Source organism: Salmo trutta, chromosome 23 (assembly GCF_901001165.1).
Source record: "Salmo trutta chromosome 23, fSalTru1.1, whole genome shotgun sequence".
NCBI lineage: Eukaryota > Metazoa > Chordata > Actinopteri > Salmoniformes > Salmonidae > Salmo > Salmo trutta.
The window spans coordinates 13,990,314-14,018,054 of NC_042979.1; the positions used below are offsets into that span (position 1 = coordinate 13,990,314).

General features: G+C 43.0%; 1 protein-coding gene across 6 annotated transcripts; it reads right to left on the reverse strand.

The window, feature by feature from the left end:
- Nucleotides 1–1,802: 1,802 nt before the first annotated feature.
- rnf34b (ring finger protein 34b) lies at nucleotides 1,803–26,755 on the reverse strand. 6 transcript variants are annotated; one of them, XM_029709113.1, is made up of 9 exons: nucleotides 26,660–26,755; nucleotides 26,421–26,456; nucleotides 11,412–11,630; nucleotides 7,354–7,749; nucleotides 5,524–5,589; nucleotides 5,128–5,329; nucleotides 4,865–4,900; nucleotides 4,622–4,663; nucleotides 1,803–3,648 (listed from the first exon to the last, which is right to left on the reverse strand). In XM_029709113.1, the coding sequence occupies exons 2-9, from the start codon at nucleotides 26,427–26,429 to the stop codon at nucleotides 3,464–3,466; spliced, it is 1,155 nt and encodes a 384-aa protein (XP_029564973.1). In that variant the 5' UTR covers nucleotides 26,430–26,456; nucleotides 26,660–26,755; the 3' UTR covers nucleotides 1,803–3,463. The 6 variants fall into 6 exon arrangements, with proteins under 6 accessions (XP_029564973.1, XP_029564970.1, XP_029564966.1 ...); XM_029709110.1 differs by having other exon boundaries at nucleotides 5,524–5,586; nucleotides 7,354–7,803; XM_029709106.1 differs by having other exon boundaries at nucleotides 7,354–7,803.
- Between the last annotated feature and the right edge of the window lie 986 nt (nucleotides 26,756–27,741).

Below are 27,741 nucleotides of genomic sequence, written 5' to 3' on the forward strand. Positions count from 1 at the left end.
GGTTTTATCAAGTCCGTATGAGTAGGCACCAGTGACTGTTTGCAAGAGGAAGCATCATAAGGCTGATTCAGTCTACTACTGCATACTGAGTATCTGTCCGTCTCCATATACCAGGCCGGTGTGACATTATTATGGTCTGTGTTGTTTTTTTTACAAGGGATTCTCACACCTATGGATGCAAGTTTTAAGTAGACACTTGCTTTTGAATGAAACCAATACAGTATGTACACTGAGTGTACAAAACATTAGGAACAGCCTCAGTTTGTCAGGCCATGGACTCTACAAGCTGTCGAAGGCATTCCACAGGGAGGTTGGCCTGTGTTTTCTCTCCAGTGCTTCCCACAGTTGTGTGAAGTTGGCTGGATGTTCTTTGGCTGGTGGACCATTCTTGATACACACTGGAAACTGTCGTGTGTGTGAAAAACCCAGCGCCGTTGCAGTTCTTGACACTCAAACCGGTGCGCCTGGCACCTACTACCATACCCTGTTCAAAGTATAGGTGGCTGGTGGCACTTTAATTGGGGAGGACGGGGCTCATAGTAATGGCTGGAACGGAATACATGGAATGGTATCCAACATGATTCCCATTCCATTGTCTCCTTTCCAGCCATTATTATGAGCCGTCCTCCCCGCCAAGCCCCCTGTGGTTCAAAGCCACTACATCTTTTGTCTTGCCCATTCACCCTCTGAATGGCATACACACAATCCATGTGTCGATTTGTTTCAAGGCTTAAAAATCCTTCTTTAACCTGTCTCCTCCCTTCGTCTACACTAATTGAAGTGGATTTAATAAGTGACATCAATAAGGGATCATATCGTTCACCTGGAATCACCTGGTCAGTCTGTCTTGGAAAGAGCAGGTGTTACTAATGTTTTGTACACTCAGTGTATATGATCTAATAATACGAACTGGGGTACTGTACGGTCAGTGTCTGACAGGTAACAAACTACTTTATATTATACCTTAATTACACTGGTTGTAAGTAGTGGCTTATTTTTGTGTATGCAGGCTATTATTAGACTATATACACTGAGTGTATAAAAAAAGGGTATGTACAGGAAATGACAAAAGTATGACTACTAGGGGCTCCTAATCTATGTTTTGATAAATCTCCTTTTTGTATGTGGACAGGCCTAACTACCAATCACCATGTCTTCCCTGTGTGGTTGGGAAATGTATTAGTATATAATTGGTTCAACTGTATATACTGTAAATCTTACGCTTAGAGAAACTAGTTTGTGACTTTTGAGTTATTAAAAACTCATCCTAAATACTGAGCTCTCTATTTTTGGTCACTTTTTTTCCCCCCACAATCGTCTTAATTTATCTTTTTGTTCATAACCAGTCTGTGCAATATGTAAACAAAAAATGTGTGAAATATGTTTAAAATGTCATACATTGGAATATCTATGAATGTTTTTTAGGTTCTGAAATAAATACCTTAAACATCAAATTTAGAGTATTATGCCATTCTGTCAACATTGCATTCATTAAACCGGGAATAAACAATGAATTGGTAACCAGTCGGATACAGCGAGCAGCGTTACGGGATCTCTGATTATTATTTTATGGTATAAATCTTGTAATTACCAAAATAAGAAGTTCAACATTCCAAAGATCCAGGATTCCATTGAATGCTCATATAACTCATTATACTTTAATATCATATAGCTGCCTACAAGTGACATCTTTTTGAGAAGTAGCAGGATTATAATAAACATGTAAACACGGTGACAGTGTTTGCTACCGTGCGTGATGTATAAATGGATCCCAGCAGGTAAGAACAAGAAATCCTCCAAAGGAAAAGAAGAGAACTTTAATTGTGAGCTGTCACATGATCAGTAAGCGCTCTGTTTTTGATTGGTGGAGCATCATATTCATCTGATCAAATTAAGTGCATTTACATTCTGAAAAGAATTGCAATTCAACCTCTCAAAAATATCTATAAATGCTAATAAATTATATAAGACTTCCAAAGCAAATGGAAAAATATATTTATCTATAGATTACATATCAGTGAACAACAATATTAGATATCATATGCAATACATTTTACAGCAATAAGCTTTTCTGCTATAACGTACCACAGGCATCAGTAGCTACCTTTTTAAAGTCATTCGAAAAATCTGAAAGAACAGAAGTTGTATTAACTGATTAATGTAGAATAGACAGGTTATGCTTCCTTTTTATTCTCTTAAAAAAATATTAGAGATATCACAAGACACACCCACAACATGATAAAAGATATGTTTAAGTATAAGCACCTATTACCTACTTCTCGAGTTGAACACGGCCAATGGACAACACAAGCGGACAAAACACCTATGGAAAAATAATGGCATGATATTTGCTTAATTAAATTAAATGGCAGAGACACAAAAGCGGCACAGAGCACAGGAATATAAAGCATGGGATGACCCAGCCACAGTGTATGGCATGTTACCACAGTAGACGGCGTGCAGTAGACGGGAGCCTTATCCAAGCCAAACAAGATCATCAACATAGTACATATTGATCATAATGTGATATCACTTGTGACTGACTAAACACATGCAAGAAGAGATGGGTGGAACAACTCTCAACTGAAGCCCCTTCGAACCCATAGCATGTGGCTCAAGTGTTTCCCTACAATCTAACCAATCACTGAGCTTGAACACATTTGATTCGTTTAAGTTTGGGTTGGATGCTGCTCCAGTCTACAACGCATGGCCTGAAGTGAGGAGTGACACTTGGCATAGAAACCACAATCAGACATCAGTAATGTACTGTAGTTGTGGTGTGAAGGTTGGCACCTAAAACACCCTACGGTGTGTGTGTACAACGAAACGGCACTGAAACATACAGACTGGTTTATAGACGGACAGTCCCTCACTCACACATAGAAGTCTCTTTATTTTTTTATATTGCACATACTAAAGAACAGTGAAGGAGATACGTACAGTATAGTCTGGTGTGACAGGAGTGTGTAAACCATATCGACTCTAACCCTGGGATATCGTCATCATTTCTACCTTGATCACCTCAGCCACTCACCATGAACAATCACATCCAATTCAAGCATCCATGGGACTAACTCCACTCCATGGTTAATTATAAGTAAAAAAATAATAAAAAATTCTACAAACTGAAATGAAGCACTGTAAAATAATATATTGTAGAGTTATTTTTGGAACAGGTCAGTGTGTGTTACACTAAAGACTTGTAGAAGGTCAGTCAGTGCAGCCAGTGGGGTCCAGACCATCACCGGGGAGGAGTGGGACTTGTAGTTCTAGTAATAGAAGTTAGGTTGTGTGAAGCTGTCTGCTCTGCATGTCATTTCAACTGGAGGATGTGCACGTCTGTTGCATCCTTGGAAACGTGCACAGCCCATTCACACTCCCTCAATACAGATTCAGGTTTTCGAGCATGTGCACACTGCCGCAGGTTCAATGTCCTCGGCTGAAATGCACGCTCACGGCAGAGTTAAGACTTGAAGACGTGCACGGCCCGCACCACGTACTGCCTGCAGATGGGGCACTCGCTCATCCTCATCCCACATTTGGTACAGGTGACCATGTGGCCGCACTCCAGCAGCACACAGTCGATCACAGCGTCCATGCAGATGCGACACAGGTGATCATCAGAGGCCAGCTGAGCCTTCATACTGTCTGTGGAGAGAAACAAGGTATGAGGAAACAGCATTACCCTACGCAGTACGCAGCCTGAGGATGGCCGTCTTCTCTGGTTCATTCACATACCCGACATCAGTAGCAGTGGAGGCTGGCGGGAGGAGCCCTCAGAAGACGGGCTCATTGTAATGGCTGGAATGGAATACTTGCAACAGAGTCATGTGGGTTCCATATATTTGATCTGTTTGATACCGTTCCATTCCAGCCATTACAATGAGCCCATCCTCCTATAGCTCCTCCCACCAGCCGCCTCTGATCAGTAGCTACATGATGTATGTAGTGCGTCAATAGCCAGTTTAAACAGCAGGATTAACTGGTCTCTTTCCAGAACAACACTTAGTGTGTTAAACAGCAGGATTAACTGGTCTCTCTCCAGAACAACACTTAGTGTGTTAAACAGCAGGATTAACTGGTCTCTTTCCAGAACAACACTTAGCGTGTTAAACAGCAGGATTAACTGGTCTCTCTCCAGAACAACACTTAGCGTGTTAAACAGCAGGATTAACTGGTCTCTTTCCAGAACAACACTTAGCGTGTTAAACAGCAGGATTAACTGGTCTCTTTCCAGAACAACACTTAGTGTGTTAAACAGCAGGGTATAATGCAACCCTCAAGCCCTTTATATTATTAGGAAGCGTGTCTCAAAGACCTGCCCTACAATGAAACCTGATGAAGATGGTGGGATTCAAATAATATGACGGGTCGTAACGAGGTAAGAGTTGTTAGGGACTGCGTTAATGACAGGATGAACAACAAGCCTTCAGTACTAATGAGATGACGGAAATGAGAACAACATGGGACCATGCCAGGAAATATGATCAGGATCCCACAGAAATTAGACTTCAGCATGCATCAATATGGAGAGTTGTATTTAAGACAGTGCTGAGCACTCTGTGGTTTTGCAGGTGGGATGATGGTGGAGTTAGACATGCTTTACACAATACTGCCTTACCTCCCACTGCACCATTGCATATAGGTGGAGGATATGCCACCACTTAGAATGAAAGCACATACCAAAAGAGCCATTAGTGATTCTAACAGGATACAAGCTCTTACTCCAATTCTTCCACCTCACGTAGTACTGAGAACAACTCCTGTACACAGTCATCTGATCCAGCAGTGAATGAGAAGTCACACTTCAACTCAAATATGTGCATGTTATATACAACCCAAAGAAAGAGTATTGAATGCTCACCTGCGGTCATGCTGTTGATGTTACTGACATTTTCCACTAAAATAAAATCAAGAAATGCATCTTTAATACTGTGCTGTATCTGGAGCTGTAAATAACACCAATCAAAGAAAGATGTTTTAACTTGGACAGTTTCTATATTGTTCAAAATAGGGTTTAACTGGAGATTGATAAGCTACAATGGTCGTCATTAACAGGATCACTATGGGTTCTAGCTGAGGTTAGGTTGGTTGGTAAAGGAGGAAATGATTCAACATGGTGCTTACTGGACTTCCTGTTCTGCTCGTTCTCCCTGTAGAGCCGATGTACCCGCTCTATCAGCTCCCACTTCTCACAGCAGCCAGAGTAGTTGACAAAGTTACGGGCCAGAATCTCTTTGAGCTGCCGAACAGACAGGCACTCAATGTCCCCTTCGTTGTCCAGGTCCGATAAAGAGGCCCGCATCCTCCTCTGCGTCACTGGACTGACCTACCAGAGAGAAAAGAGGAGGCCCTTCAGAAAACATGTTCAAGCCAACAAGTTCAACTACGACTAGGTTTTGTAGTGAACGCCATGGTCATTGAAGCAATAGCACAAAGTGAATCCTCTCACAAGAGTGGGCCAGTGAGTTCTCGTCAGTTAAATACAAGCGTTAGAGACAGAGGCAGAGCTGGCTGTCTCACCTCGATGGTAGGTTCCCTGGAAGGTTCCAGGTGCAGGAGGGGGATGGTTGGAGCTTCCCCATGCTGCTGGGGTTTCAACCGAAAACAAAACATACAACAAAAAGATGGTCAGATTCAGTTTTTGAAATGGTATGAAAGCAGATAAGCAGCTTTGAAATACTTGTTTTTTTCCCTACAGGATGCTCCTCACTCTTTCTCCCACAAATCAGAATTTCTATAAAACGCCAGAGGGTGGGCTGTAATCACTGGACTTCCACTTGCAGTTAATCACATTGATATTTGATGGCTCTCTTAAAATGTCTGATAAGGAAATGAGGTATGGAGGCATATCCTCTAAAAGGTAGTCCGTGTTACACTTAGTATTCAGCATCATTTGCTTCTTCTAATCTTCAAATCAGTGGTTAATTATTCCCTTTTTGAAGGCGATGGCTTTATTAGGAGTTTGCCTGCGACCAGAATCCAATGGTCTTGGCAGGGATGCAGCAAAAACGCAGAGTGAGTCTGGTGAGAATGTGTTTGGCTTGTGGCATATTTCCCTGCATTAACTCAGCCCTTTATGTGCAATGAAGAGAGAACATAAAGAGAGTGGCCTGGACTCCCCTCGTCTCTGTCTCCACCGGACCACAGCACAAAAAGCAATTAGCTAATGGTGCAGGCGCCGGGCATTCTTCTGGTGTGATATCACAACGAGGGATGGGTGTGTAGGGGCCGGGGGACGCTGACGTCCCTGGTTGTACATGCACACACACACGCTCCCTCCGTCACATTCCGCTGGACCAATAAGCCGCAGGCTCCCAGCATGCACCTGCGTTAATAATGCATCAGCAGTCCTGTTGGTGGCGTGCTAGCCTCCCCAGCCCAGATGTCACGCTCCAACGATCGGCAACGCCACAACCGAACCGCTGTGCGAACACCGGGCACCAGCGATGCCCATAAGCAGCCGAGGGCGTTGAAAGTTAGTGCGTTCATCTTAAGATAGTTGGTGAGACAACCACATATCACTGTCAGAGTACATCTCTCCTCAATAGCAGCAAAGACAGTGCTAGTGGTATCACAATAGGAGGATGTTGATGTTTGGGATGCCGAAGATGACCCCAGGGATAGAAATGTGAGAAGCACTGTTGTCTTTCTCTTTCTCTCTGTCTTTTCAGTTACAGCTGTGCCATTGAGAGGAATCAGAAGCCAGCCTGTGTGCGACTGAGCGTTACATAACCGACTCAGCATAACAGACTTAAAAAAAAGGCAAAGGGTTTAAGCCCTTTGACTGTTGCTGACTGGCTCCAGCTCCCAGGGTGACACTGTAAACGCAGCTGTTTCCAGCAGTCAGTCAAGTGGACGTCAGCTCACTGCAGTGGCGCTGGGCTTTTCCCTGTGTGAGTGAAGCACCTCATTCATGTCAAACACACACAGCACCAGACTGTATCAAACTGTTTTTTTCTGGCTGCAAAGAACAGGGCCTGACTGCAATACTATACTGCTTGGAAGCTTTTCATGCTCCTATATTTAGCCTATATGGTTATCCCAGGGGGTTACTTTCAGTAGGACTGGGGACAATCATAGCCCTACAAACCAGCACTAGAGATCTAGAACAGATTGCACGTTGCTGATTGTTATGCTTTGCTGTGACAACTTTACACTGACAAATATGTTTCCCACATCCGTGCCATGTGCTCTTCAAGCTTCACATTAATTAGCTTTGAAACAAGTAGGACAGATGTCAAAAGAGCAGGGAAGGCAGTAACGGAGGAGGACAGATGTTAGGGAATGGGACCAAGTTGTGTGTGTGCGCACGTGTGTGAGTGTGTTGTGTGTGTGTGTGGCTAGTCACACCTGGCTCTGAGCGGTCCCTGAGCTGTCACTCCGGCTGAGAGGAGCGTCTCCCTGGGAGGCAGAGAGCGCCGACTGCTCCGAGGCGGAGCGTCGTGTGGCTGAGGGGGGCGAGGCATGGAGGGAGTGTGGGAGGGAGTGGGGGAGGGAGTGCAGGCTGTCTGTGTCCTCCTCCTCCTCCTCCTCCTCTACAGCTCCTTGTGTGGAGGTGTTTTCCCCTGCTTCCAGGTGGCAGAGCACCAGGTCCACCAGGTCCTCCTTCTCCCTGCAGGTGTCTGTGGGGATGTTGCGCAGCAGCAGGTACTGGCGCAGGTCTTTAACGCGCAGCGCCATGAGCTGTGGTCTCTGGAAGGCCGTGCCGCGCAGGAGGTGACAGGTGGTGCAGCAGCGGAGGTTCTCCTGCAGCACCGAGCACAGGGCACAGAAACTCTTCTTACAGTCCGAGCATATGTGCTGAGAAAGAGAGGGAGAGAGAGAGGGAGAAGGAGTAGAGAGAGGGAGATAGAAAGTAGAGAGAGAGAGAGGGAGGGAATAGAGGGAATAGAAAGAGGGAGAGAGGGAATAGAGAGAGAGGGAGTAGAGAGAGGGAGAGAGGGAGTAGAGCGAGAGAGAGAGGGAGTAGAGCGAGAGAGAGGGAGTAGAGAGAGAGGGAATAGAGAGAGAGAGAGAGAGAGAGAGAGAGGGAGTAGAGAGAGGGAGTAGAGAGAGGGAGTAGAGAGAGGGAGAGAAAGGGATTAGAGAGAGTGAGAGTCACTACACACATTTAGAAGACAGGCAATCCCATCAGCCAGTCATGTCCATTCCTCCTGATCAATTAATTACTAGATTTAATTAATTATTTGGCATCATGGAGTCATTTAACTTTCCTGTTTTTGGAAATATATTAATTACAGCTAATGAGAGGGATCTGCCAAATTTGCTAGACAACAGCGTTCCAAAACAAGGACTCATTTGTGAAGGTGGTAAATGACCTTTTAATGGCGTCAGACCGAGACTCTGCATCTGTCCTCGTGCTCCTAGACCTTAGTGCTGCTTTCGATACCATCGATCACCACATTCTTTTGGAGAGATTGGAAACCCAAATTGGTCTACATGGACAAGTTCTGGGCTGGTTTAAATCTTATCTGTCGGAAAGATATCAGTTTGTCCCTGTGGATGGTTTGTCCTCTGACAAATCAACTGTAAATTTCGGTGTTCCTCAAGGTTCTGTTTTGGGACCACTATTGTTTTCACTATATATTTTACCTCTTGGTGATGTCATTCGGAAACATAATGTTAAATTTCACTGCTGTGCGGATGACAGACAGCTGTACATTTCAATGAAACATGGTGAAGCCCCAAAATTGCCCTCGCTGGAAGCCTGTGTTTCAGACATAAGGAAGTGGATGGCTGCAAATGTTGTACTTTTAAACTCAAACAAAACAGAGATGCTTGTTCTAGGTCCCAAGAAACAAAGAGATCTTCTGTTGAATCTGACAATTAATCTGGATGGTTGTACAGTCGTCTCAAATAAAAAACTGTGAAGGACCTCGGCGTTACTCTGGACCCTGATCTCTCTTTTGACGAACATATCAAGACTGTTCCAAGGACAGCTTTTTTCCATCTACGTAACATTGCGAAAATCAGAAACTTTCTGTCCAAAAATGATGCAGAAATATTAATCCATGCTTTTGTTACTTCTAGGTTAGACTACTGCAATGCTCTACTTTCCGTCTACCCGGATAAAGTACTAAATAAACTTCAGTTAGTGCTAAACACGGCTGCTAGAATCTTGACTAGAACCCAAAAATGTATCATATTACTCCAGTGCTAGCCTCTCTACACTGGCTTCCTGTTAAGGCAAGGGCTGATTTCAAGGTTTTACTGCTAACCTACAAAGCATTACATGGGCTTGCTCCTACCTATCTTTCCGATTTCGTCCTGCCATACATACCTACACGTACACTATGGTCACAAGACGCAGGCCTCCTAACTGTCCCTAGAATTTCTAAGCAAACACCTGGAGGCAGGGCTTTCTCCTATAGAGCTCCATTTTTATGGAATGGTCTGCCTACCCATGTGAGAGACGCAGACTCGGTCTCAACCTTTAAGTCTTTATTGAAGACTCATCTCTTCAGTAGGTCCTATGAATGAGTGTAGTCTGGCCCAGGAGTGTGAAGGTGAACGGAAAGGCACTGGAGCAACGAACCGCCCTTGCTATCTCTGCCTGGCCAGTTCCCCTCTCTCCACTGGGATTCTCTGCCTCTAACCATGTTACAGGGGCTGAGTCACTGGCTTACTGGTGCTCTTCCATTCCATCCCTAGGAGGGGTGCGTCACTTGAGTGGGTTGAGTCACTGACGTGGTCTTCCTGTCTGGGTTGGCGCCCCCCCTTGGGTTGTGCCGTGGCGGAGATCTTTGTGGGCTATACTCGGCCTTGTCTTAGGATGGTAAGTTGGTGGTTGAAGATAAACCTCTACTGGTGTGGGGGCTGTGCTTTGCCAAAGTGGGTGGGGTTATATCCTGCTTGTTTGGCCCTGTCCGGGGGTATCGTTGGATGGGACACAGTGTCTCCCGACCCCTCCTGTCTCAGCCTCCAGTATTTATGTTGCAGTAGTTTATGTGTCGGGGGGCTAGGGTCAGTCTGTTATATCTGGAGTATTTCTCCTGTCTTATCCGGTGTCCTGTGTGAATTTAAGTATGCACTCTATAATTCTTTCTTTCTTTCTCTCTCTCGGAGGACCTGAGCCCTAGGACCATGCCTCAGGACTACCTGGCCTGATGACTCCTTGCTGTCCCCAGTCCACCTGGCCGTGCTGCTGCTCCAGTTTCAACTGTTCTGCCTGCAGCCGCAGGAATCCTGACCTGTTTACCGGACGTGCTACCTGTCCCAGACCTGCTGTTTTCAACTCTCTAGAGACAGCAGGAGCTGTAGAGATACTCTGAATGATCGGCTATAAAAAGCCAACTGACATTTACTCCTGAGGTGCTGACCTGTTGCACCCTCGACATCCACTGTGATTATTATTATTTGACCCTGCTGGTCATCTATGAACATTTGAACATCTTGGCCATGTTCTGTTATAATCTCCACCCGGCACAGCCAGAAGAGGACTGGCCACCCTTCATAGCATGGTTCATCTCTAGGTTTCTTCCTAGGTTCTGGCCTTTCTAGGGAGTTTTCCTAGCCACCGTGCTTCTACACCTGCATTGCTTGCTGTTTGGGGTTTTAGGCTGGGTTTCTGTACAGCACTTTGAGATATCAGCTGATGTAAGAAGGGCTTTATAAATACATTTGATTTGATTTGATTTCCTATGACGTCACCATGTTCTAGGACAGAGGAGGACTTTATCTCATTTCTTGGCACAGAAAATGTAAATAATACTATATGGCAAATTGCCCAGATATTCCTGACATTCACAAGCTTATCTCGGTTTACTGAGGCAATTCAGATGAATCGACTGACAGACAGGCAGTTTGAATGGAGATTTTTCCATGTCATTGGTGTGTAAATGAGCTGCGGACCACTCTGACAGATCTATTCTTCAATCATCAGTGTTAATCCCCCTGAACCTCTGCTTTCATGACACAAATATCAAGCTGAGCCACACACACACACACACACACACACACACACACACACACACACACACACACACACACACACACACACACACACACACACACACACACACACACACACACGTGGTTATAATATATCCCGAGACTGAACCTGCCATCGGCATAGCAACAGGTGTGAGCGGGCTGATAGAGCAGTCTGAGCCTGGAAGCTTGGAGAACGCTCCAGGGGCTTCCATCACTGTCCCGGCATGCCACACCGTCAGACAACGCCTAGAGACACTCTGCCATTTACCTGTCTGCAGTCTAAGCTGGTGCCCTGGTGTGGCCATTATGATTGAGTACTTCATATGGAAGCTAGTTTTATTTGTTTATTTTTAAGGGGCGCATTCTTCCTCCTCCTCCTCGTCTTACACACTGTCCTCATCAGCTTCCTCATCATAAACAACATCATCATCATCATTGTTTTAAACACTAGAAACATCATCCTCCTCACCACTTACCTTGCGCCTGAAGACAGAGAAGGCCAGTCCACAGGCCTTGCAGAGCTGACCTGCGCTTCCTGAGCTGGTGGGGGGGTAGGTGGAGTACCCGGCGCTGGGGGCAAAGCGGAAGGGCCCTGCCCCGGCCCCGAACCCTGGCTGCTGCCCGCGCACCGTCCCTGTGCCCATCACCTCGTTCAGCAGCCCGCAGCATGATGCCCACATGGACGATGCCCCTGCCTACGACACAAACAGCATGCACGTCTGTTCTCCAAGTTTGAATGCCTAGTTTAGAGTCCTATTATCCATCGCAGTAGGTTCATAAACAATATGCCTTTGGCAGTACTGAAATCATAGTAGCCTGCAATGCAATCAATACAGTGCCCCAATTTCATCCCTTTTTTACAACTTTTGTTGCAGGTTGCATCACTAAGGGAAAGGATCTCAGACTTCACACTTTATTCGTCATTTGTCCCTGAATCCCACAATGCCTCTTCCGCTGCTCAACAACCTTTCCCCTCAATGAACTACATGCCTTTGTGGCTCCTGAGTTCCTCTACAAAAAGGCATTGAAGTATTGTAATACAGTCTCCGGGATCCTAGCGCATTGAAAATTGTGTAGCAGAGCATGGCGGCAGCCGGCGTATTCAGAACAGAGGCCTGTGAACAGTGGTGTAGCAGAGGCGGATGTTACGGTTTATAGAGCTTCAGAGGAAAGACGCAATAGTCTCTCAGACTGGAACGAACAGGGTGACACAAAAAAAGACAGTGGATGCGGGCTGCAGATACATTATTATGAGAACTCTGTGGGTCTGTTGGAGGTTGAAAATGACTGAGTCAAGCACCAGAGCCCAAACAGCCTGTCCTAATGAGCTAGTCCGAAGGGGATGTTGCAATTAATCTGTACATTTCTGTCCATTATCTAATGAATAACAACATTGCAGCAGGAAAGTGACCACAACGCTTACAGACAAAAAACACCTGATGAGAGGAAGGTGAAAACATCTTCTCTATGTAAAGACTTATATGGTTACAGTGGAAGCAGTGGGGTCATTTCTCAGTTATGACAGCCTTATGACCTGGTAGAGAAGGTGCACTTAGGGATATTAGTGTGGTCAAGGACCATAAGAGGACCGTACAGTGCATGTGACATGTTTGCCCGATCAATGTTTTACTGACAGCAAGACTGTCCACTCCAGAGCCTGAGACCCAAGATGGTGTGATCTCAGGCGCAGCTCCTTGGAGCATACTGATGAGAGGATGAGGGAGGGGCAGGGAGAGAGAGAATATGTCTTCTGTTCCGCGGTCTGGGGAATCAAGAGCTGACATGAGCATACAGTATGTGGCTCTGTCTGAGTTCAGAAGAGAAGACAGTGTATATTTTACAAGCAGGGGTCGCCGCTGTCCACAAATAAAGCTCTGCTCAGCCATGACCTGCCACAATACTCAGGCCTGCCCTGTGCTCTGTGACCTCACCTCACTCGCCTGCCTACTTAACCAGCTTGCAGTTACACAATCCAGGAGCTAGATGGAATATGTGGAACTGTCTGCATTGAGAAAGAGAAGGTCTTCTCGGGAAATACATTACAGCAATAAGCTTGTTGTGAAACTGAACAGAAAGGACCACAGCAGCTCACTTTTTAGTTCCAGTTTTCCTGATAATATTTTGCTTTGTTGCCTTCAGAAAGTATTCATACACCTTGACTTATTGCAAAATGTGTTGTGTTACAGGCAGAATTCACAATGGATTCAATATTTGTTTTTCTTCACCCATCTACACACAATACCCCATAATGACAAAGTGAAAACATGTTTTTAGAAATGTTAGCAAATCTATTGAAAATGAAATTAAGAAATATCTCATTAACATAAGTATTCACATTTCCCTAGTCAACACATGTTAGGATCACGTATGACAGTGATTACAGCTGTGAGTCTTTCTGGGTAAGTCCCTAATAAGCATTTGTTCTTAACTGACTTGCCTAGTTAAATAAAGGTAAAAAAAGAAAGTGCTTTACACACCTGGATTATACAATATTTGCACATTTCTTAAGTGAAAACTGTAACTAGGCCACTCAGGAACATTAAAATGTTGGCTTAGTAAGCAACTCCAGTGTATATTTGGCCTTGTGTTTTAGGTTATTGTCCTGCTGAAAGGTGAATTAGTCTCCCAGTGTCTGTTGGAAAAAATCCTCTAGGATTTTGCCTGTGCTTGTTCTATTCAGTTTCTTTTTATCCTAAAAAAACTCTAGTCCTTGCCGATGACATGATGCTTGACACCATGCTTGAAAATATGAAGAGAGGTACTTAGTGATGTGTTTGATTTTCCCCAAACATAACACTTAGTTTTCTCTTATCATAGCCGTTTTTTTATAATGCATTTTTATTTTATTTACTTTTACCCATTTTTTCCCCCCAATTGGTAGTCTTGGCCCATCACTGCCACTCCCGTACAGACTCGGGAGAGGCGAAGGTCGAGAGCCATGAGACCTACAAAATACGACCCTGCCAAGCCGTACTGCTTGCTTAACCCAGAATCCAGCCGCACACCCAGAATCCAGCTGTGTCAGAGGAAACACCATACAACTGGCAACCAGAGTCAGCTTGCAGGTGCCCAGCCTGCCACAAGGAGTCGTTAGAACCCAGATGACGCTGGGCCAATTGTGTGCCGCCTCATGGGTCTCCTGGTCATGGCCGGCTGTAACACAGCCTGGAATCGAACCCGGGGCTGTAGTGGATGCCTCAAGCACTGTGATGCAGTGCTTGAGACCACTGCGCCACACGGGAGGCCCTACTCTGTAACTGTTTTAAAGTCACCATTGGCCTCATGGTGAAATCCCTGAGCGGTTTCCTTCCTCTCTGGCAACTGAGTTAGGAAGGACGCCTGTATCTTTGTAGTGACTGGGTGTATTGATACATCATTCAAAGTATAATTAATAACTTCACCATGCTCAAAGGAATATTCAATGTCTGTTTTTTTATTTTAACCCATCTACCAATAGATGCCCTTCTTTGCGAGGAGTTGGAAAACCTCCCTGGTCTTTGTGGTAAAATCTGTGTTTGAAATTCACTGCTAGACTGATATTCACTTTCAGATAATTTTATGTGTGGGATACAGAAATGACGTAGTCATAACAAAATCATGGTAAAGACTATTATTGCTCACAGAGTGAGTCCATGCCACTTATGTGACTTGTTAAGCACATTTGTATTGCCATAACAAAGGGGTTGAATTCTTAATCACTCAAGACATTTCAGCTTTCATTTTTAATTAATTTGTTAAAATTTTAAAAAACATCATTCCCCTTTGACATTGTGTGTAGGGGGTATTGTGCGAAGGCCAGTGACAAAAACATCACAATTGAATAAATTTTAAATTCAGGCTATAATACAACAAAATGTGGAAGAAGTCAGGGGGTATTCAGACCCCTTGACTTTTTCCACATTTTGTTACGTTACAGCCTTATTCTAAAATGGATATACACACAATACCCCATAATGACAAAGTAAAAACAGGTTTATACATTTTTGCAAATGTATAAAAAATAAAAACTGAAATATCACATTTACACATGTATTCAGACCCTTTACTCAGTACTTTGTTGAAGCACCTTTGGCAGCGATTACAGCCTCAAGTCTTCTGGGGTATGACGCAACAAGCGTGGCACACCTGTATTTGGTGAGTTTCTCCCATTATTCTCTGCAGATCCTCTCAAGCTCTGTCAGGTTGGATGGGGAGCGTCGCTGCACAGCTATTTTCAGATCTCTCCAGAGATGTTCGATTGGGTTCAAGTCCGGGCTCTGGCTGGGCCACTCATGGACATTCAGAGACTTGTCCCGAAGCCACTCCTGGGTTGTCTTGGCTGTGTGCTTAGGGTTGTTGTCCTGTTGGAAGGTGAACCTTCGCCCCTGTCTGAGGTCCTGATCGCTCTGGAGAAGGTTTTTATCAAGGATCTCTCTGTATGTTGCTCTGTTCATCTTTCTCTCAATCCTGACTAGTCTCCCAGTCCCTGCCCCACAGCATGATGCTGCCACCACCATTCTTCACCGTAGGGATGGTGCCAGGTTTCCTCCAGACGTGACGCTTGGCCTTCAGGCCAAATAGTTCAATCTTGGCATTCATCCGACCAGATAATCTTGTTTCTCATGGTTTGAGAGTCTTTAGATGCCTTTTGGCAAACTACAAGCAGGCTGTCATGTGCCTTTTACTGAGGAATGGCTTCCGTCTGGCCAATCTACCATAAAGGCCTGATTGGAGTGATGCAGAGATGGTTGTCCTTCTGGAAGGTTCTCCCATCTCCACAGAGGAACTCTGGAGCTCTGTCAGAGTGACCATCGGGTTCTTGGTCACCTCTCTGACCAAGGCCCTTGTCCCCGATTGATCAGTTTGGCCGGGCGGCCAGCTCTAGGAATTGTCTTGGTGGTTCCAAACGTCTTCCATTTAAGAATGATTGAGGCCACTGTGTTCTAGGGGACCATTCAATGCAGCAGACATTTTTGGTACCCTTCCCCAGATCTGTGCCTTGACACAATCCTCTCAGAGCTCTATTCCTTCAACCTCATGGCTTGGTTTTTGCTCTGACATGCACTGTCAACTCTGGGACCTTATATAGACAAGTGTTTGCCTTTCCAAATCATGTCCAATCAATTAAATTTACTACATGTGGACTCCAATCAAGTCATAGAAACCTCTCAGGGATGATCAATAGAAACAGGATGCACCTGAGCTCAATTTCAACTCATAGCAAAGGGTCTGAATAGTTATGTAAATAAGGTGTTTCTGTTTTTTTTATCTGTAATACATTTCCCAACATTTCTAAAAACCTGTTTTCCCTTTGTCATTGACGAGGGAAAAAATTATAATTTAATCAATTTTAGAATAAGGCTGTAACGTAACAAAATGTGGAAAAAGTCAAGGGGTCTGAATAGTTTCCGAATGCACCGTATGTCAATGCTACAGTATTCACACCCCTTGACTTTAAAATGCAAATGAGCCACCATGACTCAGATGCGCCCCTTCCCTTTGGACAGTCACTCAGTGGACCCTTCCTCCTCTTTTCTGCTAGATTTACCAGGATGAGGCACAGCGGTCTGGCCATGAAATCACTCATATCTGGCACAGTGCCAGAGGCAGAGCTTTCCCCTGTCACCTCAATTAGCACCCAGTAAGCTCTGCAGGGAGGGACTGCCAAAGCATACAAGAGTTAACTGCAAATAAGAGTTACATTACGGTGCACTACTCTGTTACCAATATCTACACTTTCTTTGCGCTTATTAATATCTCATCTACTGTACATGAAGATGAAATATTAATTACTATAACATGCCTGGTTGTGGGCAGTTTTATCTGATGGGGGGGTGGGGTGTTTAGGGACCCCACCTGTCATGTTAGACATTTTAACAGTGTAGAAAACAGTCAATCTCATGATGCGCTGGACCTGCTGTTGAGCATTGTGATACTTAAATGCTTCTGACCTTTGACTTCTATCATCCTTTTTTTGCAGACTATATGACAGTGTAAGACATTCCCTAAAGAACAAAGACCAGACAAGGTTGACAAACTATGCAAATAATTAACGTTTTTTTCCTAAACGCTATATCCACCAATTCTTCACATTTGTGTTTTTTCACTAGAAATGATTGCTTATGGGTACCTTAATGCGTGTGTAAAATATTACTGTTCTCATCTACTGTTTTTTATTCATAGATTTTAGATGCGGATTAAAAAATAACGCTATATATCCATTCTTTAGCTGGAATGGAATGTTCGTATCCTGTATAATTGACTGTGACATGCCGTTGTCTATCTTAAGACCAACGGACTAACTGTAAGTCAATATGGATAAGAGCATCTACTAAATTACAAAAATGTCTAATGGAAATGTTTTACCTACAGATCTCATTTTACTGTATTGTTTCATTTATTTTTATATTGATGTCACAAATGTACAGTTCTTTATTCAAAATGTAGTTTTTGTTACATTTGACTGTGTATAACCTATCAGTACTACTTATTTCTCAGAGTGAGGTGGATATTGTTCAGCAAAATAAAATGATTATTTATCTCTGAAATGAAACCATCAAGTGATAGATTTCAAACAAATGCATGTCTGTCATTGAAGAACCCCATGCCATGATTAGATAGTGAAAAAACACACCAATCTCTTTCATAAGTTCTTCATACAATAAAAGTTCATTTATCAACATTTCAAAAAATGTATTCTATAGCGTTTTGCAGTGGTGGAAAAAGTACCCAATTGTCATACTTGAGTAAAAGTAAAGATACCTTAATAGAAAATGAGTCAAGTAAAAGTGAAAGTCCACCAGTAAAATACTACTTGAGTTAAAAGTCTAAAAGTATTTGGTTTTAAATATACTTAAGTATCAAAAGTAAATGTAATTGCTAAAATATACTTAAGTAAAAGTATAAATAATTTTCAAATTCCTTATACATATACAGTACCAGTCAACAGTTTGGACACACTTACTCATTGAAGGGTTTTTCTTTATTTTTACAAAGCTGTCATCAAGGCAAATGGTGGTTACTTTGAAGACTCTAAAATCTACAATATATTTTGATTTGTTTAACACTGTTTTGGTTACTACATGATTCCATATGTGTTATTTAATAGATTTTGATGTCTTCAATATTACTCTACAATGTAGAAAATAGTAAAAATAAAGAAAAACCCTTGAATGAGTAGGTGTGTCCAAACTTTTGACTGGTACTGTATTAAAAACTCAGACAAACAGAGGGACAGACAAAGAGAGAGAGACATACATATCTACTCACAGACAGACAGAGAGAGCGAGAGAGAAAGACAAAAGAGACAGGCAAACATATAAACTCACAGACATACAGACAGAAAAACTCTAAACTCAAACCTAAACCTAGCTTCATGTCCACATCCCGGCTCAACCCTAACCCTAACCCTGATATGAAGCTATGGTTAGGGTTGAGCCGGGTGTTGATATGAAGCTAGGGTTAGGGTTAATCTGGGAGTGGACATGAAGATAGGGTTAGGGCCTCAACCCTAGACATACTCTAACCCCCATACTCAAATTACATTCCCACTCTCCCCACTACATATGGCAGAAAGGTAGGCCTCACTTGAGGCTAGGTTTAGGGTTGAGCCGGGAGTTGATATGAAGTTAGGGTTAGGGTTGAGGCTAGGTTTAGGGTTGAGCCGGGAGTTGATATGAAGTTAGGGTTAGGGTTGAGGTTTAGGGTTGAGCCGGGAGTAGATATGAAGTTAGGGTTAGGGTTGAGGCTAGGTTTAGGGTTGAGCCGGGAGTTGATATGAAGTTAGGGTTAGGGTTGAGGCTAGGTTTAGGGTTGAGCCGGGAGTTGATATGAAGTTAGGGTTAGGGTTGAGGTTTAGGGTTGAGCCGGGAGTTGATATGAAGTTAGGGTTAGGGTTGAGGTTTAGGGTTGAGCCGGGAGTAGATATGAAGTTAGGGTTAGGGTTGAGGCTAGGTTTAGGGTTGAGCCGGGAGTTGATATGAAGTTAGGGTTAGGGTTGAGGTTTAGGGTTGAGCCGGGAGTTGATATGAAGTTAGGGTTAGGGTTGAGGTTTAGGGTTGAGCTGCAATGTGGACATGAAGCTAGGGTTAAGGCCTCAACCCTAGACACACTGGCCACCCCTCAGAGTCTGGTTCCTCTCTAGGTTTCTTCCTAGGTTCCTGCCTTTCTATGGAGCTTTTCCTAGCCACCGTGCTTCTACATCTGCATTGCATGCTCTTTGGGGTTTTAGGCTGGGTTTCTGTACAAACATCTGCTGATGTAAAAATGGCTTTATAAATAAAATGTGATAGATTGACATAACCCTAACCTTAATCCAATGAACAATGAATTAATTTGCCCCTCTCTCCACTACAAGGCAGAAAGTTAGGCCTCGCTTGAAGCCTGAGCTAGAGTTAATGTACTTTTGAGTGACATCGGCAGAATGGTTGAGGCTAGAAACAAAATTCACGCATGGGATCGTTCAACAGACACTACTGATGAGCCCAAGCCTATATCTGACCATGTGAAATTAACTCTTCACATTGAATACTTGGTCCTACAGAGAACAAGGCATTTCTTCCATAGAAAAGCATTACCTACACCGCTTACATAATCATAAAGCCCCGATAACTGCGATTGAGATAGCTAACCGTCCTTGCACACAACCAATCGTGACCTTATAGGGAAGCCCTGTGTTGTGGTTCAGCTTCCTGTGGCAAAAGGAAGTGTCTTAATTCATCCTCAACATGGTCCTTCATTTTCTCCCTGCAGTTACACAAAAACACTCTCTTCCAACCTCTGTAGAACGGTCAATTCCTAACGTAAAGACTTGAAACTCAGGGCATCATTAAAGAGTGTCCCCAGGAGAATGTACGTTTAATCCTATGATTACAGAAAGTGACTTAATAGGGGGTCATAGGGGCAGTTTCAAAGGGTTAAAAAGGTTGAATCTTCCCAAATGGTACATATTTGTGACCGGGGGACCTGGCATATGAAAGTCAAATCGACCCAAAATAATGTTTCACCACCATTGGACACAATGGTCTTGCAGGTCTAGAAACTAAGAGCCTTGTTATGAATTCCTGAATTAATTCGGAAGAGGATATTGGTCTTTTTTTTTTGTCTGCCTAACTGCTTGCCTGCCTAACTGCTTGCTTGCCTGCCTGCCTGCCTGCCAGTCTGTCTGCCTAACTGCTTGCCTGCCTGTCGGCCTGCCTGTCTGTTTGTCTGTCAGTCTGCCTGCCTAACTGCCTGCCTGTCTGTCTGTCTGTCTGTCTGTAGGAGTGTGGAGGGAGAGGGAGAGATAAGAGGAGGGAGAGGCAGGAAAGAAGGAGGGAGAGAGAATGAAGGGGGGAGGAGAGAGAGAAAAAGTGAGGGAGGGGGAGAGAGAGAGGGAGAGGGTGAAGGAGGATGGGGATAGAGGAGGGGGATGGAGGGAGGGAAAGAAGGAGAGAGATCAAATGGAGGGGTAGGAGGGAGGGAGAGAGAGAGAAAAAGAGAATGGGGAGAGAGGGGAGAGAGGGTGAAGGAGGGAGAGGGGAGAGAGAGGAGGGAGGGAGGGAAGAGAGTGTCAACAGACAGACAGAGGTGGAGAGAGGAGGGAGCACGAGGAGGGGGAGGCAGTGAAAGAAGGAGGGAGAGAGAATGAAAGGTGGAGGAGGGAGAGAGAAGGTGGACGGAGGGAAAGGGAAAAAAACGGGAAAGGGTGAAGGAGGAACGGGAAGAGAGAGGGATAGAGATGAGAGGAGGTGGACGGAGGGATAGAGAATGGAGGGGAGCAGAGGAAGAGAGAAGGGGGAGAGAGAGGGAGGGGGAGAGAGAGACAGAGAGGGTGAGGAGTTTTAAAGAAGGGGGAGGGAGTGAGAAGAGAATGAGGGGGTGATAAAGAGGAGGTAAATAAATGAGAAAAATATTAACCTTGTTACATTCATCTTTTCCCAATGACTACAATGTATTGAAAAAAACACCAACCCTGTGACACTAATATTTTCCCAATGACTACAATGTATTGAGAAAAACATCAACCCTGTGACACTGATATTTTCCCATTGACTGCAATGTATTGAGAAAAACATTAGCTAATTCGACATTTTACCTTTTTGCAAAAATGTGCCAGGATGACGTTTTCCTATGATATCATGTTGTAAAGCCTGAATACTCATAAACTGTAAACCAGGTCTACCCCTGCACCTCAGTTCCAGTACAAACCAGGTCTACACCTTTGACTGAGTCCCAATACTAATATAACCCAGATCTACACCTGTACATCTCAGTCCAAATACCCATACGAACCTAGATAATTGGCTATGTCCCAATTATCTGATAAACCAGTTCAACCCTTGTGACTATTCAGCAAAACTCACATAAACCAGGTCTACCATTGTGCAACAGACACTAAAGACACCTTTTGACATTAAATATTTGTTACGTTATTACACTAATTCAGTTTATGGGTCTATACATGGCCAATTCCCCCTGATTTAAACATTTAAAAAAATCTATATTTTATTTCACCTTTATTTAACCAGGTAGGCTAGTTGAGAACAAGTTCTCATTTACAACTGCGACCTGGCCAAGATAAAGCAAAGCAGTGCGACAGAAACAACAACACAGAGTTACACATGGAATAAACAAGTGTACAGTCAATAACACAATAGAAAAAAAAGAAAGTCTATATACAGTGTGTGCAAATGGCATGAGGAGGTAAGGCAATAAATAGGTCATAGTAGCAAAGTAATTACAATTTAGCAGATTAACACTGGAGTGATAGATGAGCAGATGATGATGAGCAGATGATGGTGTGTAAGTAGTGATACTGGTGTTTAAAAGAGCAGCAAAGTAAATAAAAACAATATGGGGATGAGGTAGGTAGATTGGGTGGGCTATTTACAAATGGACTATGTACAGCTGCAGCGATCGGTTAGCTGCTCAGATAGCTGATGTTTAAAGTTAGTGAGGGAAATGTAAGTCTCCAGCTTCAGTGATTTTTACAATTCGTTCCAGTCACTGGCAGCAGAGAACTGGAAGGAAAGGCAGCCAAATGACATGTTGTCTTTGGGGATGACCAGTGAGATATACCTGCTGGAGCGCGTGCTACGGGTGGGTGTTGTTATCGTGACCAGTGAGCTGAGATAAGGCGGAGCATAGACTTGTAGATGACCTGGAGCCAGTGGGTCTGGCGACGAATATGTAGCGAGGGCCAGCCGACGAGACCATACAGGTCGCAGCGGTGGGTAGTATAAGGCGCTTTGGTAACAAAACGGATGGCACTGTGATAGACTACATCCAATTTGCTGAGTAGAGTATTGGAAGCTATTTTGTAGATGAAGTCGAGGATCGGTAGGATAGTCAGTTTTACTAGGGTAAGTTTGGCGGTGTGAGTTAAGAAGGCTTTGTTGCGAAATAGAAAGTTGATTCTAGATTTGATTTTGGATTGGAGATGTTTGATATGAGTCTGGAAGGAGAGTTTACAGTCTAGCCAGACACCTAGGTATTTCTAGTTGTCCACGTATTCTAGGTCCGAACCGTCCAGAGTAGTGATGCTAGTCAGGCAGGCGGGTGCGGGCAGCGAACGGTTGAAAAGCTTGTATTTGGTTTTGCTAGCGTTTAAGAGAAGTTGGAGGCCACAGCAGGAGTGTTGTATGGCAATGAAGCACATGTTAACGCTAATGGAAAAACCATCTGTAAAATAATCTTGATCAAGTATATCCATTACCCAACTCAACTTCAATCTACTGAAAAAAAGCAATCATCTGCTATAATTAAATATACTGCTCAAAAAAATAAAGGGAACACTTAAACAACACATCCTAGATCTGAATGAAAGAAATAATCTTATTAAATACTTTTTTCTTTACATAGTTGAATGTGCTGACAACAAAATCACACAAAAATATTGTCTTGCATTAGGAGGAACCCAGGGCCAACCGCACCAGCATATGGTCTCACAAGGGGTCTGAGGATCTCATCTCGGTACCTAATGGCTGTCAGGCTACCTCTGGCGAGCACATGGAGGGCTGTGCGGCCCCCCAAAGAAATGCCACCCCACACCATGACTGACCCACCGCCAAACCGGTCATGCTGGAGGATGTTGCAGGCAGCAGAACGTTCTCCACGGCGTCTCCAGACTCTGTCACGTCTGTCACGTGCTCAGTGTGAACCTGCTTTCATCTGTGAAGAGCACAGAGCGCCAGTGGCGAATTTGCCAATCTTGGTGTTCTCTGGCAAGTGCCAAACGTCCTGCACGGTGTTGGGCTGTAAGCACAACCCCCACCTGTGGACGTCAGGCCCTCATACCACACTCATGGAGTCTGTTTCTGATCGTTTGAGCAGACACATACACATTTGTGGCCTGCTGGAGGTCATTTTGCAGGGCTCTGGCAGTGCTTCTCCTGCTCCTCCTTGCACAAAGGCGGAGGTAGCGGTCCTGCTGCTGGGTTGTTGCCCTCCTACGGCCTCCTCCACGTCTCCTGATGTACTGGCCTGTCTCCTGGTAGCGCCTCCATGCTCTGGACACTACGCTGACAGACACAGCAAACCTTCTTGCCACAGATCGCATTGATGTGCCATGCTGGATGAGCTGCACTACCTGAGCCACTTGTGTGGGTTGTAGACTCCGTCTCATGCTACCACTAGAGTGAAAGCACCGCCAGCATTCAAAAGTGACCAAAACATCAGCCAGGAAGCATAGGAACTGAGATGTGGTCTGTGGTCCCCACCTGCAGAACCACTCCTTTATTGGGGGTGTCTTGCTAATTGCCTATAATTTCCACCTGTTGTCTATTCCATTTGCACAACAGCATGTGAAATTTATTGTCAATCAGTGTTGCTTCCTAAGTGGACAGTTTGATTTCACAGAAGTGTGATTGACTTGGAGTTACATTGTGTTGTTTAAGTGTTCCCTTTATTTTTTTGAGCAGTGTATATATAATAAATTAGATCACAAATGTGACCACTAATATATGTATATACCACAAGCATCATGGATTCAATGTATTGAAAATGAAGGCACATTTGTAAACTAGACCCTTTCAACATTAGATTTACAAAAGACAATATTTTAAGAAGAAAAAAAAATTATTTGAAGAGTTTATTCCCAAAACGCTGTATTCACCAATTTTTCAAATGTGTGTTTTTACATCAGCAATTATTGCTTATGGGTCCCTTCATGTGTGTTAAAATATTAATGTTCTCAGATGTTGTTTTTATTTTTTGTGTGCAAAATACTATATACACTTTGTTTACTGTGACAGGTAGTTGTCTCACCTACCTCTATCTTCAGATGAAGGCACTTACTGTAAGTCACTCTGGATAAGAGCATCTGCTAAATGACTAAAATGTCCAATGTATAGATCTCATATTACTGTATTGAATTATTATTTTGTTAAAAGAAATATATATAATATTGATGTATAAGTCACTAATGTATAATTTGTACATTTCTTTTTAGAAATGTACTTATTTGTTACATTTTACTGTGTAAAACCAAGTAGTACTACTTCTTCCTCTCAGAGTGAGGCGGATATTTAAAAAAAAACATGATTATTTGTCTCTCTGAAATTAAACCTTCAAGTGATAGATTTTAAACATACTGATTAGATTGTGAAAAAAACACACCAATCTATTTCAGAATTTCTTTAAACAATAAAAGCAAATTTTACAGACAAATTTGGAATGAAACTCTCTTTGTTTTTAAACTGTTGAATACAGACTTCTGGTGCCAAATTCGTCAGTAAAGGACACCTTGGAGATTTATGCTTGTGGTCTTGTGACCATTTTGAGAAATCATATGGAACCTCTGAATCATACTAGACACCATAATATATTGCTTATTTGTTGATAAGTACAACTTTAACTTCTCTAAAGCCTGTAAAGTACCAAAATATTTCTCTCACTATTGTGACCGATGAGATGAAATGGGCTAAAGGCTGTTGGCACATCTAGAAATAAGACCTTACGCGGTCAGGAAAAAAAGTGAAGATCAACTGCTTTAAACACTTACTCTTGGGGTGGAAGAGGACAGCTCCTACTAATAAAAAAATAGTGATTTGGATCAGGGAATATTTTGGTTGCAGGAAATAAAAAACTAAGTGGTGTATCTGCTCCTGTGATATTAAATATAGTATGACTGTTGTATTTAATAAACTGCTACCTTTCTGAGTGTCACATTTCATTCCAACAGACCATAGCTCATCTCACAGCTCCAAATCCATTTTGGACTTCAGAACGGTGTCATGGCAGTCAACCTATCCTGAGTGAATTCTCTTGTACAATAAAACAATATGCCCCAATGAGCAACAGACCTGTCTAACAATTCCCCATGACAATTCAATGGAACTCAAGAAAAGTCATGTTGAATAACAGAATCCTTTTGACAATGCAGTATCAATTCATTAGTTGAAAAACACATGATACACTGACTGCAACAACAAAAAAACGGTTAATGTGTGTTTCTGCACGTACTGTATTTCAGCTATCATCCTCCATTTCTCATGAGCTGAAAATCTCATTTTCAATATAAACCAGATTAGTCAATAACACATCCCAGCCTTCTCTCTGGGACAGATTATGGTTTTTCATGATCAGACAGAAGACCAGGTGACCTTTCACCTGCACTGAGACAACAAGGACAATATGGAATAGTTGAAGATGTAGATGTTACACAAACATGCAATAATACACATATGTTTATCATAGGCCTTTGAACAATCATAGCCAACACTTTGATATTAGACAAGTGTCAATACAATGTGTTCCTTCATTGCATATACAAGGAAGATACAGTATGTCTTCTGCAAAGTATTCAACTCTCTACAATGGGTGAGGATAAACTCCTTATGTTAACTTTGCAAAGCGCCTTGTGATACTATTGTAATTTCAAACACAACTGCCTGCTGCATAACATAACACTGATATGCTGGATCGGAACCAAACATTACCATTGGAAATAATTGCTCAATTTAGAAAATCTTTACTCTAAATTCTATACTCTGATACTCATTAGTGTTGCAAGAAGCAGGACTTTTAAAAAGGGGGTAGAGATGGTTCATTAAAATGAGGTAAATAACTTTCCCGCTAGTTGGATACCCTCACTGAAAAAGTGCAAGAGGGTTATGTTTCATAATCATCCATCCTCCATCTCACCATCACCACTGTCACTGTTCTCGCCTGTTGTAGCACTACCGGTCAGTGAGTTGTGGAGATTACTGAGTCCAAAGGCTAACTAACTACGGGTATTTATCAACAGACCAAAAATCTCTAAAATATTCCCTCACTTCATTGACTGCAGTATACTGATCTCATTATAGCAGATTAACGCTGGGAAATGGAATAGACATCGCACTGTGGTCCCAGTCTGACACTGGTGCACTGTGGTACAGTCCACTGGTATCAGACAGAGGGTCAGAAAGCGCTCATGACCATCATCATATTATATCATGTATGGATACCATTATAAATAGAACGCAATATAAATATTTCAACCCTGAGAAAATATTCCAACCGGTAAAAACACGACTGTTACTCACCTTATACATGTATCCGTATAATCAGAGTTTGTAACCCTTTAAAGCAAACGACAAACAACACAATTAATGTATTGTAATTTTATAACATTGCATGGGTTTGACTGCATATGAAATTGACATTTTGTTTAAATATTTGTCGACGCACCGTAATTGAAAGTTGTAAAATAGATAGAATGCAAGCCGGTTGTGCAAAAATATAATAACACAGATACTTTGACATTGCAATAGGCTTACCATACCTTCATTCCGACTCCCGGTTCTGGAATTTGTCGAGCAATATTAGAATGATGACCATTGCAAGGGCACAAGGAATCACACCATTACGTCTTCCCTCTCAGAAGCTCTCTGTGTATTTGCAGAATGAGCATAACGCAACGTACAAGTCACCCTGGACCAATCAGCAAATAACCTGAGGTACGGTTATCTTTAGCAGCCAATCGCCTTTTCAATTGCCGCATAGTAGGCGTTCTAAACTATCCTTAGACACGCGCATGTCTTGATACGGGCAACCCGCCGTGCACTATCGATATTTCATTTAGATATTGGGAATTTATGAAACGCTGTTTCAGCATTTTTATTAAGATGTTAACTTGATTATGTTGCGACATGTTTAGGGGGGAACATGAAACTAGTGCACAGTGCACAGGTGAGTTATATCCCAGTAGGCTATGATTTAATTTGATCCAAACACAGAGCCATCGACGACACCTGTGGCTTCATATCTGCCGATCACTTCACTGCACTAGAAGTCTATAACAAATTATAGAGCCTAGTTTACCTGTGAATGGTCATTTGATTAGCCTATGATTATCAGTAATGCATACACAAAACATACTTCTTTGGGAAACAAATACAGTATCTACTATATTTTGCATGATTTTCATCTGATGTATTGAATAAGTATTCTTTCACAAAACACTTAATCAGATCACCTAACCTCTAAAACCAATATAAAATAAATTTGAGGCTATGCATCGGGCTCTACAAACTTCAAAGTTGGAGGGGAAACAAGTGTGTGTTTGTGTGTGTGTGTGTCAGGGTGATCAGAAATGCAAATGGAACCTAGGCTTGCAGATGCTGAGTGAGAGAGAGAGAGAGAGAGAGATGCTGCAGTGGAGAGATTACAGCACAGCAAAACATTTAGATAGGCCTACACAAAATGGAACATGTAAATTAACAAACCTATGCAGACAGCACTAACCATACAAATAATACTCCATGCATTTATTGAAAATGAAATAGATAAATATCTAATTTACAAACACATTCACACCCCTGAGTCAATACTTTGTAGACGCACCTTTGGCAGCGATTACAGCTG